The sequence below is a fragment of the Dendrobates tinctorius genome, unplaced genomic scaffold, assembly GCF_039654945.1.
Source record: "Dendrobates tinctorius isolate UK_male_01 unplaced genomic scaffold, ASM3965494v1 ptg000046l, whole genome shotgun sequence".
Lineage (NCBI taxonomy): Eukaryota > Metazoa > Chordata > Amphibia > Anura > Dendrobatidae > Dendrobates > Dendrobates tinctorius.
Window position 1 is genome coordinate 31,695,946 of NW_027361714.1, and position 20,410 is coordinate 31,716,355.

A 20,410-nucleotide genomic window follows, 5' to 3' on the forward strand; every position below is an offset into this window, starting at 1 on the left:
CATCCACCTGTAAGAACTAGTAATAATAATAGCTTTAGATATGAATATGTTCCAATGCAAATACACATTATTCTCTACTCTGGTATGAAAAAAGAACATTAGATTGTCAAGAGCCCCAAGCAATAAGGTTCGAAAGTGCTCAACAGCTGTCAATGACTTATTGACAATTACTCAGGTCATTTGTAACTCACACAACAGCAGCGCTCGCCGCTTTTTTCTTGAAAAGCAACCTTTGTTTTATGATGAAAGAGAGAAAACCCTTCTACCTATATCACAGGTCCCCAGTGATCGTATTTGAGTATACCCACCCTGACTACAAGTGCCTTCATGTATCACAGTTGTATTTTCCATTATACGAGTCCTGTCTACCAGCACCTGCCATACCTGTTTGTATACCAGCCATACCTTCCTGCACATGCTGTGCCAGTCTGTATACCAGCCGTACCTACCAGCACCTGCTGTGCCAATCTGTATGCCAACTATTTCAGCCTATACCTGCTGTACCAGTCTGTACACAAGATGTACCTGCCAGCATCTGACATGCCATTCTGTATGTCAGCCATTCCCGCCTGCACCTGCTGTGTCCTCCTAGAAAAATGTGGTGCCTGCCTGTGCTGCAAAGTCTACCCATTCCTGGCTGTTCCAACATCCTGCTCCTTTGGGAGCCAGCTGCCGTGAGTCTGAGGTCTGTCATGGAGTAGCACATGGCATCCATCTGGAGCCAAGTCTAACCACACCTTTAGGGGCTCTAGTGTGGTGTCAGGTGTTTGCCTAGTTATGACCCTCCAGGCTCTCCTTGGTCCATGAAACAGTGCTTCTACCAATATACTCAATAAAGCACCAACCTTGTTTGGAGCCGGCTTAGCTCCTGAGTTCACTCCAGATACCCATACCTAATGGAAGACTTACTGCTATGACTTATATCAAGAAGGGGTTCAAAATGTTGGACAGGTTGGCTTTTACAACTTTTCTGCATCAAAGTTCAAACAGAATAAGTTAACATTCAATTCCATCAGTGAGCTTCTGTGATTGAGGGGGTTGTAAAGCCCCCGTTACACACTGCGATATCGCTAGCAATATCGCTGTAAAGTCACCGATTTTGTGACGTTGCAGTGATATTGCTAGCGATATCGCTGCATGTGATACTTACCTCCTACCGGCTCCCCCGCTGGTTATCGCTGATCGCGCGAGAAGCTCCTGGACCATTCCTCGTCGGCCACTTCCTGCTGCGCTTCCTGTGGCGCCGACAAGCGACGCATGGAGCCGGGCGGGAGGACGCAGGATCGCCGCATCTAAGATAAGATAAGATAATCCTTTAATCGTCCCACCATGGGGAAATTCAGAGCATTACAGCAGCAAGGCAGGAACAAGTACAGATACAGATGCATAAAGGCATTACATTGACAGTAGGTAGGTACATATACGAAGAAAAAAAAAAATGTAACCGGACTGTCACAACTTTGGATCTATCAGTTCTCTGTTTGGGTCGTTCTCCGTTTTGGACAGTGCTGGTTATACAGCCTAACTGCAGCAGGAAGGAAGGACTTTCGATAGCGCTCCCTCTCACATTTAGGATGAAGTAGCCGGTCACTGACAGTACTGCACATCTTTGTCACGGTCTCATCCATGGGATGGGAATCATTCTGCACCATGTAGCTCACCTTGGCCAGTATCCTCCTGTCGCCTACTTCCTGAACTGGGTCAAGGGGGCATTACAGGACAGAGCTGGCCCTTCTAATCAGTTTGTCCAGCCTATTCCTGTCCCTGGTTGATATGCCATTACCCCAGCACGCCACACCAAAGAAGATAACTGATTCCACAACAGAGTTGAAGAAGGATGCAAGGAGTGCCCCTCTAACTCCGAAGGCTCTCAGCCTTCTGAGCAGATAAAGCCTGGTTTGGCCCTTCCTGTACACTGCATCCAAGTGATTGACCCAGTCAAGCTTATTATTGAGGATCACACCAAGGTACTTATAGGTGTCGACTATCTCAATGTCATTTCCCTGAATGTTCACCACTACTGGTGGATTTTTGCCCTTGCGAAAGTCCACCACCAATTCCTTGGTCTTCCCGGAATTAATCCTAAGGTGGTTCCTCTGACACCACTCCACAAAAGCTTGGTTAGTATCTCTGTACTCTCTTTCATCTCCTCCTGTGATGAGGCCTACTATTGCAGAGTCATCAGAATACTTCTGCAAGTAGCAGCTAGATGAGTTGCACCTAAAATCCGCAGTGTGCAGTGTGAAGAGAAAAGGGGCAAGAACTGTACCTTGAGGTGCCCCTGCAGATCACTGTGTCTGACACACTGTCCCGAACCTTTACAAACTGAGGTCAGTTCGTGAGGTAGTTAAGGATCCAGGTGGAGAGTTGGAGGTCCACACCAACAAGGCCCAGCTTGTCTCTCAGTAGACCTGGCTGTATGGTGTTAAAAGCACTAGAGAAATCGAAGAACATTATTCTCACAGTGTTCCCAGGTTTTTCCAGGTGAGAGAGAGTCCTATCTAGAAGGTGGATAATGGCATCATCCACACCAATGCCCGGCCTGTAGGAGGCAAACTGGAGAGGGTCCATATCCGAGCTCACTAGAGGACGGAGATGTGTGAGAATCAATCTCTCTAATACCTTCATCAGGTGTGATGTCAATGCTACAGGTCTATAGTCATTAAGGTCTTTCGGATAAGGTTTCTTCGGAACTGGTACCACACACGATAATTTCCACAGTTGTGGTATTATACCCATTCTCAGGCTCATATTGAACAGATATGTAATGACCTCACTCAGCTGGTGCCCGCAGGTTTTGATTAGCCTTGCACTGATGCCGTCAGGACCTGCAGCCTTCAAAACTTTGATCTTATTCAGTTCTTTTTCAACCTGGGTACTTAAGAAGAACAGACCCTGGCTCAGTTGACAAGTTGCAGCAGGGGGTGAGGTTATTGTAGCAGAGAGGTGTGAATGGTATGCAGGGGCAGGAGCAGCCGGTGTGTGATTAAATCTGTTAAAGAATAGATTAAGTTCATTAAACCCCTCTTTATCTACAACCATCCTGGAGACAGTCTGTCTATGCCCAGATATAGACTTTAGACCCTCCCAGACTTCATGGATCCTTTTCTGTGACAATTTCAGTTCAATCCTTCTCTTATAATTAGCCTTTCCCTGCCTGATTAGATACTTCAGATCCTTCTGAACCTCTCTCAGCCTGCCCTTGTCACCTGATCTGAAGGCCAACTTCTGCTCTTTGAGAAGGGCCTTTATTCCGGGGCTGATCCATGGTTTGTTGTTAGAGAAGCACCTCACTATTTTTGTGGGTACCGTGTTGTCTACACAGAAATTAATGTAGTCCGTTATACAGTGTGTGAGACCATCCATGTCATCACCATAGGAATCTTGCAGCACTTCCCAAGTGGTTGTTTCAAAGCAGTCTCTCAGAGCATCATCACTCTCCTCAGTCCATATCCTCACTGTGCGAGTGACAGCAGGTTCTCTCTGTACCAATGGCTTGTACACGGGTTGGAGGTGCAGTAGGTTGTGATCCGATCTTCCAAGGGGCGGTAGGGCTGACGAGGCATATGCCCCTCTCACATTGGCAAAGAACAAGTCCAATGTTTTGTTGTCTATAGTGAGGCAGGTAACATACTGTGTGCAACTGGGTAGTATGGATGCTGGAGACACATGATTGAAGTCTCCCGAAACCAGAAGGAGTGCTTGGGGGTGAAGGGACTGCATCATGCTCACTGTGGATTGTAGGACCTCAGTGGCGGCATCAGCTTTCGCAGAAGGGGGGACATATGCAGCTGTCATGATTACATGCGATAGTTCCCTCGGTAAATAAAAAGGTCTCATGCCCACAGCTAATAGCTCAATGTCCTTACAGCATGTTTGCTCTTTGACCACGATGTGCCTAGAGACACACCATCTATCATTCACAAATATCGCCAGCCCTCCGCCTTTCCTCTTACCGCTCTCCCTTGTCCTGTCCGCGCAAATGAGTTTAAAGCCATCCAACGAGACAACAGTGTCCGGAGTACCTTCGGTGAACCAGGTCTCTGTAAACAGCAACATGCTGCTCTCCCTTAATTCCCGATGATGTCTGGTCAGCGCCGACAGTTCGTCCATCTTATTCCCGAGTGATCTCACATTGCCCATAATGACGGAGGGAAGAGCAGGTCTATAGCGCCTTCTTCTAGCTTTCCTGAGGGCTCCAGATCTGCAACCTCTTTTCTTAGTCTTCCTTATTTCTGGTGGAATGTCCTCTGGTCTATTAGCAGCATGCTGCCTTGCTGTATCCCTAAGCAGCAGTATAGCTTCTCTGGAGTAGACAGTAGGGTCTTGTTCAGTTCCTGGATTTCCCAACACAATAGATCCAAGTAAAAACAAGGTAAAAAGTCCATCAAAAGTCCAGGTCCTCTTATGGTTTTCCATAGTGCAATGTCCCTTTGGAGTAACAATAAAAAAAAAAGAGAAAGGAAAAATAGAAAATAGAAAAAAGGAGAGCAAAGAAGGAGCTACTGTAACAGGCTGCCACTCCAGCGGTGCCAGGAAGTGACAGGTAAGTAGTGATCCCCGACCACCGCTATGTCGCTGGTGAGATCTGCCTGTGTGGCAGCTCACTAGCGACCACCTAGCGATGCACCAGCGATCCTGACCGTGTCATATCGCTAGTCGGGATCGCTGGTGCATCGCTAGGTGTAACGGTACCCTAACTGTAACTTATCTTATCTCTCATCTCCTGAGCAATCATCTAATCTATGTGTCCTACTGGATACTGTAAAGCGCCCGTTACACATAGCGATATCACTAGCAATATCGCTGTAACGCCATCGATTTTGTGATATCGCTATATCGATATCGCTACATGTGATACTTACCTCCGACCGGCTCCCCCGCTGGTTATCGCTGATCGCGCGAGAAGGTCCTGGACCATTTCTCGTCGGGCACTTCCTGCTGGGCTTCCAGTGGTGCCGACGAGTGACGCGTGGACGCGGGCAAGAGGATGACAGGATCGCTGCGTCTGACAGGTAAGTAGCGACCCCCAACCCCTGCTATGTGGCTGGTGACATCTGCCTGTGTTGCAGCTCACTAGCGACCACTTAGCGATGCACCAGCAATCCATATCATTGTCGGGATCGCAGGTACATCGCTAAGTGTAACGGTACCCTAAGAGGCTGTATACTCAAACTGTAGAAGGCAAACAATCCAAACTTTAAATTAAACTTTACTGTAAAAAAGTGTTTAAGCTCAAAAATACCCACAAAAGTGTAAATATCCACTACAGTTTAGAAGCTACAAGCAGCTTATCAGCAGTGCATTATGTAAGATGCCCAAGCAAGGTAGTCATGGATGAGCTTCAGTCCCCACTTGATCTAGCATCCTATGGACAAGATGTGTCTCAGTTCCATTGTGCTGCTAAGTATGTGGTGTTTTCCACTTACTTCTGGCCTGCAGGCCTTTTCTGACTCCAGGAATCCTTCTTCTGGAATCAGGGCAGCAATTAATCCAGGAGACATGTGGTTCCTAAAAAACAAATGTTTATTTTGTGAATGGCTGTCTGTACAGTATTTACAAGCAGATTCAAAGGTTAAGGTCCAACAGGTTGTCATCTTTCCCACAGGTACAACTTCAGCCCTGGTTCTCGGTATAGGTGGCATGTCCCTCTGTCTGGCTTTCCTAGCCCTAGGGAATCTTACGCACCACTAGCAGTATATTCAGATTGCAATACCTTCTGCACTATGAAGTCTTAGACCATCTTTCCCTGAAGCTTCACAAGCTGAATGTGCCTCTGGCCCCCAAAGTTCATCTCGAGGTTGCCCCAGGCCATTAGGTGGAATCACATGGAAGGGTATTTGCGGCAATCCACTGACCCGAGTATTAGGCTCATGCTGTCCCTAGCAGCCTTAGTACTGCTACATTACTCACGGCTGACCTCACACAGACTGACTGTCACTTCCTTCCTTTGCCACTACACTAACACTGTTTCCCCTCCTAAACTGGGCCAGCCACTAAAGTTAACCCTGTCCCAGCTAACTGCAGCCCCAGTGGGTCTAATACCTTCTCCACATGCATGGGGATCAAATACATTTAACCTTTGAGTGTCAGGGAGCTATCCATCAGCTCCCACCACAGTTACAATTACACTAGGTTAAGTTGGTGATCTCCATTAAAGATAATTAATGTAATCTTGAATCATTGATGAGAATAATTTTCTCTGTTATACGATATACTGTAGATGTAATCAATAGATAAAATAATTTATTTTAAGAAAATCTGTTACAAGGTTTTTGCCACATAATCTGAGAGCAACAGACTCTAGGGGCAGAGACCACTTTTTGGTCTACTTGGTGTAGTATTTATAAAATCACTGTTTTATCAGCAGAAGATTATCTCTAGAGGACTAATTGGTCTACTAGATAGTCCATCCACACATTCACCACTGATTGGCAACTTTCTGATTATGCTTGGTGTACACAGAAAGCTGCAAATAAGTGGTATAGGTGAAATTTTACAAAGCTCAGCATTCAGAGAAATGGTAGATCTACAGCAGAGAACACAATGTGTAATCAAAACTGCAACACACTGTAAAGTGATACATAACTAGAGTCAGGGTCTCTGCCACTATATTACACTATCATTTGATGGAGTAGCATAACACTGGTGACATATTACCTTTAATTGCATTTTCCACTTTGGGCACCCCCTTTTTAATTAAAGGCCCCGAGAATCACCTAAAATTCAAGTTTTCCTACAGGTCTACCATAGGAGACATGGAGGTTTACATGATGTCTATCAAAAACAGTGGGCAATCTGTGTATGACACCGTAAAGAAAAAATGCTGTATTTATCCATCCCATGCTTTGGTAAAGTGCAGGAAAACTTAATGATGGTCATCTTATCTAAAGTATTAGCTCTAATTGCATAAAAATAGTTCTTAGTATGTACCACGAGTGGGTTAGATATTTTTTCTGCCTAAGAAGGGAATTAAAAGAAATTGTAAAGTCTTAATTTTCAGGTACATTACTCTTATGTATATGTACAGGACCCGTGTCGTTACGTAAATAAGCAAAAATCTGACATGTATACTGAATTGCACAAAATTTATAATGCTGCCCTATTATCCTTGCCACTTTTTCATCTTATAAACTGACATGTACAGTCAAAGGAAGAAGATTGCCAATACTGAATGATACCACAAAGATATTTTGAGATAATATAGCATGCATTTTCCTGAAGCTATGGATAGAAATATTAATTGGAAAATTAATATTATTTTTTCTTTTTTAGGCCAGAGGTTAATCTAAAGAAATATGCTGGCTGTCTGAAGGACATCGAAGTCTCCAGAACACCATACAACTTACTTAGCAGCTCTGATTACATAGGATTAACTAAAGGTTGTGCTTCAGAGGTAGGATTGTCTGCATCACATTTTTCTTAGAGGTTGTCCACTACTTTTTCATTGGTTACCTATCCTTAGGCAGCTGGAAGTTGTCACTTGTGGAAATGGCTGTCTTCCAGTAGTGGGGAGGTTTGATACTACACATTCGCCTCCAATTCGAATCAATAGGAGGTGAATGTGCAGGACCCTGCCTGCCTCGGCCACTACTAGAAGACAGCCATCTCCACAAGCTAATACTTCCAGCCACCACCAACACCGATAACGTCTATTTTATGTGTGCTTGCCTGTGTTTTTTTTCCATGTTTGCCAAACTAGGCAGAATTTGGGGTTACTAGATATTTTCGCCAGATTTATGAAAATAAGAAAGCAGAGCCAGGTCTAATCATCTTAGTCATCCTGTTCCAAGCTCCATGCTAAAAGTAGTTTTTCTCTGAGATGACAACACATTTTAGAATGAACCATAAATACTTGCAATGATGGAGACTTTCTCTGATTCAAGCTTAAGCAAAGGCAAAAGATCACATCAGCTTACCAGTGCAGGTAATTGAATAATCCTAGCAGGGCGAGGTGAGCCGTTTCCCAAGTAGAAACACTTGCATAAGAAATGAGATATTTAGCCATTGCAGAGCAAACAATCTATCTTAAAAACATTATTGATAAGCCCTAAAATATATAGGAAGGATTAAAAGTAGAAACACTAGTCCAACGCGTTTCAAGCATTAAAAGTTCGTAGACATAGCTTGTCAGGATGAAACATAAATATATTTTCAATGATGGAGCCTGTGTCTGAATCAAACTCTCTGTGATTCATTTAGTCCTTATTCATAATTGTATAGATCTATGTATTATAATATGCAGTATTGTAGGTACCATAGATTGAGATAAAGGATAGGAAAATATATTCTTTGGGACAGTTTTGTTAAATCTCTAACACCTCCGCCAATAACTTCTGTACAAAGTATCTATGTAATCTAATGGGGTAAAATTATAATTCAACCTCAATGAAATATGAAGACATGAGCAACGATGGTACTATGTTAGTGTCATCAAGCAGGTTTCAATCGAAGTCAATATCAGTAATCAATAGCGTCAACAATTTTTTCTTTCAAATATACTGTTAATTTTTTGTGCTACTTTCTAAAAGTCCAGTCCTAAGCCTATACATGCCTCTTACTCCCTTTCAAGTAGAAAGCTCCCTAAGCTATGATTTTCTTTTGTAAGATGCTCGTTCGGAACCAAACCAGTCAGTCCTATTTATTTTAGCACTGGAGCAAGTCATCCTAACCCATGACTTGCTAAAGGTATTTGAAGAGAAACTTGAACAGCAAACGTGAAAAACATGTCTAGAAATAAACATAAGTCTTGAGAGCTGCTTTATTTAATGCAGACAAATATGTGGCTGCCGAGCTTAAAATTCTTTGAGAGTCTTGTACTTACAGTCGAGTTTCTAAGCAATGCTCTTCATCGCAAATCTCAAAGAAGGAAAAAAAAGTCTTTGAAAGCCTAGACAATTTTTAAACAAAACCTAACAAATTTATGTTTTGAAGATTTGGAGTTGTGCTTCCTTTGATAAAAAAAAAACCTAAAACATTAAATTATTTTTCTATCTAGACCTGATATTTTTTTTAAATTTATTAGGTCAAAATAAAAATTTAACAAAAGTTTTATGACTTTGTTCAAAACTCAGCATAAATCTGTTAAAACTAATATTGCTAGAGAAAGATAGACTGCCAAAAGTACTCTCGTACTGTATATTAAACCATGTTATCTTAAGATCAGTGATTTACAATTCTCCTTATACTTACAGGGCATAGAATATGAAGCTCAAACTATCCTTTTGCACAGAGTTTAATATTTCATGGTTTGCAGCAAAAACGCAGTTTTATGGGAAGGACCCAAACTATCAGTGATTGTAGTATTATTTGGTTTGTGTTAGGTGCTATTGTAAACTTGGTCATTTTGATATATAATTGCTTTAAATTGTCCGTCATCCACTTACGTCTGGATGTCCTCGAATCCCATAATTCACCGCGCCGACAGAGTACACCGACTGCAATATTGGAATACCTAAGTGATGGGTATTCCAATATGACACCCGCTGGTGGTACCAGGCCCTTGCATAGTACCACCAGCGGACCCCCCGCCGCCGGGACCCCCCGCTATCAGACTCCTCACTGCCGGGACACCCTCTGCATCCCGCAGCTGCCTGCCCACACACCTCCGTGCAGTCACAGCTGACTGGAAAGACCGTGGCTTGCAGCCTGTGCTGGAGATGGGGGCGCCACAGTGTCAGGGATGGCGATGTGGGGTTCCACATAATGCCTTGCAGTTATCATATCACATCCTCTAAAACAGCCAATCAAAGGCCTATCATAGCCACTATAAAAGTTGAGGAACATCCAAGCAACACCATTTTAGGATTTTTCAGCATAGGGATAGGAGATCAGAGTGCACATCTGATTCCACATAAGACCGATATCTGATTGTGGTATACTACTGGAGTGCTGAAGCAATGCAAAGACAAGGAGGAAACTACAGCCATACACAAATTAAATTACAATTCCCATTATCTACGTTGTTGATGATGCTAAATGTTTTCATGCAAGAGGAAAAGGAAAAAAAGAACACTATAATGGTGAAAAGAAATTACATCTGGAAATCTGACTTAAGATGTAAAATAAAATGAAAAGGAACACTGATTAAAACATGATTTTTCCAGATGTTTGGAAGACACAGCAAAGCTTAAAGATCTGTCTTGGACTTTCTGTTAGTATAATCCAATATTTCTTGCAGTAGTTAATTAAACTTATTTTTCAGACTGAACTTCTTCGGAAAAAAAAGAGAGATTTATAATCCTGTTACATCTCGCTCGCAGCCGGTTTACAGCATTACTATAATATCTGTATTCTTTTCAGCAAAGATCATTTCACATAGTTTATGGATTAGGTTTCTGATGAAGGTTGTAAAACAACTTTATTATAAGCTACAAATAATAAGATAGCACTGTCATGTATCCACTTATGCAGACGCACTCATTCTTTTCCAATAAGCTTTTATTAATCTACTCTGTGCTGTATATTTACTATGCTGGGACAATGATTGACTCTTTATTCTTGTACAGATCAAGGTCACTAAATAATGGAAGGCAATAATATTGATAATTATAAATATCATCACCAACGTTAGCATTTTCATCTTCGTTAGAACAACCTAAACCCGGCTGACTGTATTCTTTTTTTTAATGGGTAGTAAGAACCTGTATAGAGATTCACTTCTTTCATTCATAAGAATAGAGTTATCACAAGTGTCAAGAATAAGGATATAAGGGCCAATAAGCAACATGTCGTACTTTTCCAGGTTTGTGTTGGTGTTAAGCAGTACCTAGCGCAAAGATGGATTTATTTAAATAATTGGGATGATACCCTCCCCTTTGAATATTCCCCTAATCATACTAAATTATAGATTTTGTTGGCAGTAAATTTGTATACAACTTACATGCAGTTCTGTCTTTTCTAGCTACTGGTGATCAGATACTATCACTGGGGGAACAACATCTAAGAATACACAAGCAAGACATTCAACTAATTTGCTGTCCAACAATAAAAAGTATTAATGCAAAAAGGAAAAGAGAAAGCCAGCTCACCGAACTTCTAAGTGCAAAGGAACTCCATCCTGATGAGACGATATGCTGCAGAAAAAACAAAGTCTTTATTCCAGCTCCTTGGATTAAAATTTCTTCTAATTTTATTCATGTAATTAAAATGTGACAACAAAAATGCTCCAAGACCACACCAATAATGCACAAAGGGACAGCAAGCGATGCGCTTCAATCTCACAAGCGATCTTTATCAAAGTTGATAAAGATCGCTTGTGGTCTTGGACCATTTTCATTGTCACATTTTAATTGCATGAATAAAATTAGAAGAAATTTTAATCCAAGCAGCTGGAGCAAAGACTTTCTTTTTACAATAAAAAATATTCCATGTGCATCAGTGATTCAAAAAAAAAAATAGAATGTAAAATATTGAATAATTAAGTACTTATACAGTGGGTACGGAAAGTAATCAGACCCCTTTACATTTTTCACTCTTTTTTTCATTGCTTCCATTTTGTAAGTTCAAAAAAGTTCATTTTTTTCATTAATGTACACTCTGCATCCTTCTTGATGGAAAAACAGAAATGTAGAAATTTTTTGCCAAATTATTAAAAAAGAAAAACTAAATAACACATGGTCATAAGTAATCAGACTCTTTGCTCAGACACTCATATTTAAGTCACATGCTGTCCATTTCCTTGTGATCCTCCTTGAGATGGTTCGACTCCTTCATTGGAGTCCAGCTGTGTTTAATTAAACTGATAGGACTTGATTTGGAAAGGCACACACCTGTCTATGTAAGACCTCACAGCTCATATTGCATGTCAGACTAAATGAGAATCATGAGGTCAAAGGAACTGGCCATGGAGCTCAGAGACAGAATTGTGGCAAGGCACACATCTAGCCAAAGATACAAAACAATTTCTGCAGTACTCAAGGTTCCTAAGAGCACAGTGGCCTCCATAATCCTTAACTGGAAGATGTTTGGGACCACCAGAAGTCTTCCTAGACCTGGCCGTCCAGCCAAACTGAGCAAGAATGGGAGAAGAGCATTTGTGAGAGAGTTAAACAAGAACCCCAAGATCACTGTGGCTGAGCTCCACAGATGCAGTAGGGAAATGTGAGAAAGTTCCACAAAGTCAACTATCACTGCAGCGCTCCACCAGTCAGGCCTTTATGGCAGAGTGGCCCGACGCAAGCCTCTACTCAGTGCAAGACATATGAATGCCCACTTAGACCTTGCTAAAAGATACATGAAGGACTCCTAGACTATGAGAAATAAGATTTTTTGGTCTGATGAGACAAAGATAGACCTTTTTGGTGATAATTCTAAGTGGTATGTGTGGAGAAAACCAGGCACTGCTCAACATCTACCCAATACAATCCCAACAGTGAAACGTGGTGGCAGCATCATGCTATGTGGGTGTTTTTCAGCTGCAGGGGCAGGACAACTGGTTGCCATTGAAGGTAACATGAACGCTGCCAAGTACAGAGATATCCTGGATGAAAACCTCTTCCAGAGTGCTCTGGACCTCAGACTTGGCCGAAGGTTCACCTTCCAACAAGACAGTGACCCTAAGCACACAGCTAAAATAACAAGAGTGGCTTCAGAACAATTCTGTGACCATTCTTGACTGGCCCAGCCAGAGCCCTGACCTCAACCCAATTGAGCATCTCTGAAGAGACCTGAAAATGGCTTTTCACCAATGTTCACCATCCAACCTGACGGAACTGGAGAGGATCTGCAAGGAAGAATGGCAGGGGATCCCCAAATCCAGAAGTGAAAAACTTGTTGCATCATTCCCAAGAAGACTCATGGCTGTACTAGCTCAAAAGAGTGCTTCTATTAAATACTGAGCAAAGGGTCTGAATACTATGACCATGTGATATTTCTGTTTTTTTCTTATAAATTTTCAAAAAATTTTACATTTCTGTTTTTTGTTCAGTCAAGATGGGGTGCAGAGTGTACATTAATGAGAAAAAAAATGAACTTTTTTGAATATACCAAATGGCTACAATGAAACAAATGAAATATTTAAAGGGGTCTGAATACTTTTCGTACCCACTGTATATATATATATGCACAGTGTTGCCATCAGGAATTTCAGGGCCCTGTCAAAACTTTCAGGCACCCTTGATGCTCTGCCCAGGCTATTCCACAGTACCGCCTCCACCCCGCAAACCTTCCATAGTTCCACCACCTTCTCTGAAAAACTCCACTTCCGCACCGCATCTTCACCAATCACACATTAACAGTTCCCATCGAACACCATATCATATACATAGCCATCAGCTTTTGTTTTGGCCAAAACATTTTTAAGCCACCACCACAACAATGTAGATTCTTTTGGCAGGATCTTACTCTAAGCTATTAAAAATTTGTTAAAATATCCAATACATTCTTTAGGTATATTTAAATTTATTTTTCTTTAGGGGAATGTGCCACATACATTTTTTAAAATAACCAATAATACCACATACAAGGGACAAATACCATCACATAATGGCCAGAGCATGTATTAGCACCACACAGTTATTGAATAATACCACATACAGGGACAAATACCACCACACCATGACCAAACCACATATTAGCACCACACAGTTACCGAATAATACCACATACATGGAACAAATACCGCCACACCATGACCAGACCACATAGTATTACAATATAGTGATCGAGTTATACCATATTCAAGGGTGAAATACCCCCACACCATGACCAGACCATATATTGCCACCACATAGTGTCTGAATACTGCTGTACAATACTGATCATTAATTAAAAAACACAATACTAATATTACTATAAGTGCCATTATACACAGAAGCGCTGTACATAGTATACAGTATATAGTGTCAGTGTACAGGTAATAGTGATTCACCAGTGACATTATACACAGGAGCTCTGTATATAGTGTCAGTGTACATATAGTACTGTGATCACTGGTGACATTACACACAGAAGCTTTGTATATATTATATAGTGTATCGCGTCAGTGTACAGGTAACACACAGACTTACCAGTGACATTTGTAGTTGAAGATATTTACTTTTGCTTTGTTTCTTCATCCAGCTCAGACCACTATCTCTTCTTCTGGCCAAGATGCGTCTCTGCAGTAAAAACACAGTTACCTAGAGCATATTATGCAATTTTTTCACAACTTCTACAGTACTCCATTTGAAGAAAATAAGTGACAGTGTCACCCTGCTCAGTAACAGGACTCCCTCCCCCTATTGAAAGCAGTAATAACATTCCTTAATTAGCCTCTATAGTAATAATTTTCTACATCCTTGCACATTCCTGTAATAACATACCCCATCCTGGCCCCCATGTGTCTGATTCCTGGACCTATGTGTCTCCATCCTGCTCCCATTATGGCCTCATGTGACTCCATCAGGCTCCCATATGTCCTCCCATACTGGCCCAATATATATCCTCCCATTCTGGCCCATAGGTTTCCATCCTGCCCCCTCACATGTCTTCTTCCAACCCCCATATGTTTCCATCCTGCCCCCATATGTCTCCATCGTAGCCCCAAAATGTCTCCATCCTGCCTCCTATATGTCTCTATCCTGCCTACTCATGTGTCTCTATTCTGCTGCCCATGTTTCTCCATCCTCCCTCCTCATGTATCCATCCTACCCCCCATATGTCTCCATCCTGCCCCGTTACATGTCTCCATCCTGCCTCCTCATTTGTGTCCATCTGCCTGGACCGGGCCCCCCTCCTCGGGGGCCCCATATGCCAGTAAGGATAGTAATGCCATGATGGTAGCCCTGTATATGTATATGTAAATATACAGGGCCGCCAGCAAGCAGTCTCTAAGATCCATGAAAATTTGTTTGACAATCTGTTGTTTTCTTCCAATATAATGTATAAAGCAGAAGTTGCACATTTTCTTCTTTATTAAATGTTATCTGTATATGTGTGACACATATGTGGTTTCTGTGTTTTTCAATTACAGAAAGTACTATCAGTCAGTTTTTCAAAACCTGGTTTCATAGAAGTGCCACCAGTGTCATTAGATGTGGGAACAGAAATTACATTGTCATTCAGCACCAAAAATGAGTCCGGAATGATTTTATTTGGCAATGGGGGAACGCTTATTTCACCAAGAAGAAAGCGTAGACAAAGTGGGCAGGTAAGCAACAATGTTCTGAAGTTTCATTTTTGTAGTTCAAAATGGCTGTATGGATATATCGATAGTGTATCCATAGACCACTCAGGGGCTAATTGATGCTAAAACAGTGTCTTTTTGATTAACAGTATATTGGCATATGTTGATGTACCGTTTCTTGTTTAAAAAAAACATGCAGTTTGCTGCTTTTATCTCTACGGAGACTATTATAAAATTTTATGCTGTGCTGTAAGTGCAGTTCATATTGTTCATACTGTGGAAAAAATGTAAAAAGTATAAAAAGCATTTCTAGTTTGCGTTTCTGAAACTGTTTTAAGGGCATCTATCCTGTTGAAAATGGTATCTGCTCTGCAAGCAGGATGTTCAGTAGCTGGAGAATAAAGTTAAAATACATTTGTGTGGGAAACGTTTCAATAAAACTTGAATTTTATTTATTTAAATTTTATAGTGTATATACAGTAGGAAAAAAGTATTTGATACACTGCCGATTTTGCAAGTTTTCCCGCCAACAAAGAATGGAGAGGTCTGTCATTTTTATTGTAGGTACACTTCAACTGTGAGAAACAGAATCTAAAAATAAAAAAATGGAAAATCATATGGTATGATTTTTAAATAATGAAATTGCATTTTATTACATGAAATAAGTATTTGACCACCTACCAACCGGTAAGAAATCTGGCTCTCACAGACCTGTTAGTTTTTCGTTAAGAAGCCCTAATACTTTGCACTCAATACTTGTATTAATTGCCCCTGTTTGAAGTCATTACCTGTATAAAAGACACCTGTCCACAAACGCAATCATTCACACTCCAACCTTGCCACCATGGCCAAGACCAAAAAGTTGTCTAAAGACACCAGAGATAAATTTGTAGACCTGCACAAGGGTGGGATGGGCTACAGGACAATAGGCAAGCATCTTGGTGAAAAGATAACAACTGTTCGCACAATTATTAGAAAATGGAAGAAACACATGATGACTGTCAATCTTCCTCGGTCTGGGGCCCCATGCAAGATCTCGACTCGTGAGGTAAGGATGATTCTGAGATAGGTCAGCAATCAGGCCAGAACTATACAGGAGGCCCTGGTAAATGATCTGAAGAGAGCTGGGACCACAGTCTCAAACATTATCATTAATAACAAACTACGCCGTCATGGATTAAAAACCTGCAGGGCATGTGAGGTCCCCCTGGTTATGCCAGCACATGTCCAGGCCCATTTGATATTTGCCACTGATCATCTGTTTGATCCAGAGCAGGCCTGGGAGAAAGTCATGCAGTCAGATGAGACCAAAATAGAATTTTTTGGCATCAACTCCACTAGTCGTGTTTGGAGGAAGAAGAAGGATAAATATAACCCCAAGAATACCGCCCCTATCATTACGCATGGTGGATGAAACATTGTACTTTGGAGGTACTTTTCTGCAAAGGGGACAGCTTGACTGCACCATATTGAATGGAGGATGGAGTCATGTATTAGGAGTTTTTGGAAAAAACCTCCTTCCTTCAGTAATAGCATTGAAGATGGGTCGTGCTGGGTTTTTCAGCATGACAATGACTCGAAACAACCCTCCAGGGCAAATAGGGGTGGCTCCATAAGGAGCATTTCAAGGTACTGGACTGGCCTATCCAGTCTCCAGACTTGAACCCAATAGAAAATCTTTGGAGGCAGCTGAAACTCAATGTTGCCCAGTGACAGCCCCAAAACCTGGAATATCTGGAGAAGATCTGTATGGAGGAGTGGGCCAAAATCCCTGTTGCAGTATGTGAAACCTTGGTCATGAACTACAGGAAACGCATGACCTCTGTAATTGCAAACAAAGGTTTCTGTACCAAATATTAAGTTCTGTTTCTATTGTACTAAATATTTATTTCATGCAATAAAATGTTAATTAATTATTTAAAAACCATACAATGTGATTTTCTGGATTTTTTTTAAGATTCAGTCTCTCACAGTTGAAGTGTACCTATGATAAAAATGAAAGACCTCTCCATTTATTGTAGGTGGTAAAACTAGCAAAATCGGCAGTGTATCAAATACCTATTTTCCCCACTGTATGCTAATGAGTCCAGTGTGTGGTACTAGTAGTGACTAACTGTCTTCCCTGTATGATTGTGCATATAGAGATAGCTGTCAACCACTAGTAAGACTGCCCACTGGACTCCTATGTAATCAAACACCCAGGATTTCAAAGAGTATTGTACAATTTTGCTGATTTTTTTCCCAACAAACCCTTCTTCTCTATACTATACCATCCACAGATTGGACTGCTTGTACAATGATACAGGTTTCCCTTACCGGAGCAAAACCTAGAATGATTGTTAGCACCCTCATCCCTAAATCTAATATGAACATCTGCTTCCCCATCCAGGCTTTTTATGCAATCCTGTTAAGAAAAGGGAAATTGGAAGTTTCTGTTCCGGGACCTAAAGAGATACATCGAATTACCATTAAGTCTGAGAAAGAAAAATTTCATGATGGCAAAGAACATTCCATCAGAATAGAAAGATCAAGAAAGTAAGTAACAAAATGATATCTTTAAGCTACTGCTAGTAGGCATTTTTCTTATGGATATGTAATTTAATTTTTCTTTGACTTGTATAAATGTATAGGACTCTCTGTGAAAACTCAAGAGTAACCTAAGGGATATAGCACAAAGGCTTTGACATTGACCATCATAATAGCCAAATAATATTATTATACAAATAATTAACTTTCCAATGATTGTAAAGGCCCATTTAGGCAAGCTGATAATCATTGATGTACAACATTGTTTTTGCAGGTATAATATTCAAGGATATAAGCAGCACATTATCTCAAGTAAACAGGGTATGTGCTAACTAGGGATGAGTGGACCCATGGAAGTTTGGCTCGGGTACCAGAACTGTACCCGATCATGAACTAGAACCTGAACCCTATTGAAATGGGGCCCCAAACTTTGAAGCAGGAAAACTCTCTCTCCTCCCAGACTTCCTCTGGGATTCAGAACATTAAAATTAACTTTCAGGAGAAGTCTGTTTTCTGAGTTTACCAGCAGAAACCAATTGTCGGGTACAAACCCTGAACCTTTAAGTTCAGTTTCACTCTTTTCTAATGATGACAAAAGCGACATGCTGTATGAGAGCAGAATGCTCTTACTAGCAATTGATCTGTTCCCATCAGTTTTCTTAGACCTGCTTTACAGGCAGAGAAGCAAGTACTGTTCGACTCATGTATAGTTGATCAGTTTTTCAAGATTAGCCTGTCTAAATGGGACTTTCAATTAGTTCTTCACCTTAGCTATAAAAAAAACTAAAGCTATAAAAAAAAAATAAAAAAGGTTCATTATATAAAATCTAAAAGTAAAAAGTGCAGTCAAATTGTATTAAGGTTTCAGTAATGGTAATTACGTTATAAAAGTAGACACATCATCCACAATTATTTCAACTGAGAGAAGTGGAAGAGAAGGCAGTCAGCATTTGATGTGCAAAATACACAAATCACATGCTGTCTGAGAATCAATGTGACCACCAGGAGTGTCAAACATAGCATAGCTAAATCCAAACAGTGAGTTTAGGATTCAGCATATTACATGATTCTTGCATGTTGCACTCCGTCACTAGTTCTAAACATGGCCCAGACAAACCCTTTAATATAAAATAGCCATCTACACATTAGGATCATTGGTTAAAACAACCCAGAGCTGTGCTCAAGAGTAGACAATAATTAGAGATAAAGTCTACTGCGGATGGGAGTGAATTGCTGAAAAATGACACCGTGGTCAGAAAATGAAGCAAAATTGTGTGATTACTCAAATACATCCAGGACTCCTTGTCCTGAAAATGTACCTGAAATGAGATATATACAAAAGTCATTTGTGATCCTGCCCTTCTATCTTGTCAAAATTCATTTCTGTCTTTGGATTTTTAAGGATGGCCACCTTAAAGTTGTCTGCAGTTATATTCAATACCTCACTGAAGGCGTTAACTGGAGCAACAATTTGTCGATGACCAGGAAGTATAGTCATTATTGTGTCCGATAATTCAGTGTGGTTAGACCAAGTACATAGATCAATTTAAAATTACCTCTACTAATATTAGCCTGTGGGACAGAAATTCTACCCTATTCAGGCAAAAATCTAATGTTAAGTCTGCAAAATAATTATGCAATCTATTACTCTGTATGTTGTAAATATAGAGGTCTTGCATTGCATAAAAACTGATATTTCTTTTTAAAAGATGGATAGTAATATTTTATCATAAGAAAAATAGTTGTATGGTTGGCCAGCATGTAAAAGTGTTTCCATTGTAATACTATAACAACTGGGAACCATCCCATTCTTGATATTCGGAATACCCATATATCCACAACACTTTCTTCTTGATTTTGCAACCGCTCAGTCCAAACAAGTTTACACAAGACATCAGTGCTTTATCTTTTGTGTAATTGTATACATTAACCCCTTCATGACCCAGCCTATTTTGACCTTAATGACCTGGCCATTTTTGCAATTCTGACCAGTGTCCCTTTATGAGGTAATAACTCAGGAACGCTTCAACGGATCCTAGCGATTCTGACAATGTTTTTCGTGACATATTGGGCTTCATGTAAGTGGTAAATTTAGGTCGATAATTTTTGCATTTATTTGTGAAAAAATCAGAAATTTGGGAAAAATTTAGAAAATTTCACAATTTTCAAACTTTGAATTTTTATTCTGTTAAACCAGAGAGTTATGTGACACAAAGTGGTTACTAAATAACATTTCCCACATGTCTAATTTACATCAGCACAATTTTGGAAACAAATTTTTTTTGTTAGGAAGTTATAAGGGTTAAAAGTTGACCAGCGATTTCTCATTTTTACAACAAAATTTACAAAACCATTTTTTTTAGGGACCACCTCACATTTGAAGTCACTTTGAGGGGTCTATATGGCAGAAAATACCCAAAAGTGACACCATTCTAAAAACTGCACCCCTCAAGCTATTCAAAACTACATTCAAGAAGATTATTAACCCTTCAGGTGTTTCACAGGAACTAAAGCAACGTGGAAAGAAAAAATTGACATTTTAATTTTTACAACAAAAATTTTCTTTTAGCATTATTTTTTTCATTTTCACATGGGCATCAGGATAATATGGATCCTAAAATTTGTTGGGCAATTTCTCCTGAGTACAACGATACCTCATATGTGGTGATAAAACACTGTTTGGGTACATGGCAGGGCTCAGAAGGGAAGGAGGGCCATTTGACATTTTGAATGGAAAACATGCTGGAATATTTAGTGGTTGCCATGTCACGTTTGGAG

General features: G+C 40.6%; 1 protein-coding gene across 2 annotated transcripts in view; it reads left to right on the forward strand.

The window, feature by feature from the left end:
• The window catches only part of LAMA2 (laminin subunit alpha 2), a 1,313,887-nt gene that overhangs the window by 1,252,574 nt on the left and 40,903 nt on the right, over nucleotides 1–20,410 (forward strand). For both annotated transcript variants that reach the window (XM_073575794.1, XM_073575795.1), the window contains 3 exons: nucleotides 7,276–7,396; nucleotides 14,954–15,130; nucleotides 17,496–17,641. In XM_073575794.1, the coding sequence (XP_073431895.1) occupies nucleotides 7,276–7,396; nucleotides 14,954–15,130; nucleotides 17,496–17,641 (444 nt within the window). The remainder of the gene's footprint in view (nucleotides 1–7,275; nucleotides 7,397–14,953; nucleotides 15,131–17,495; nucleotides 17,642–20,410) is intronic.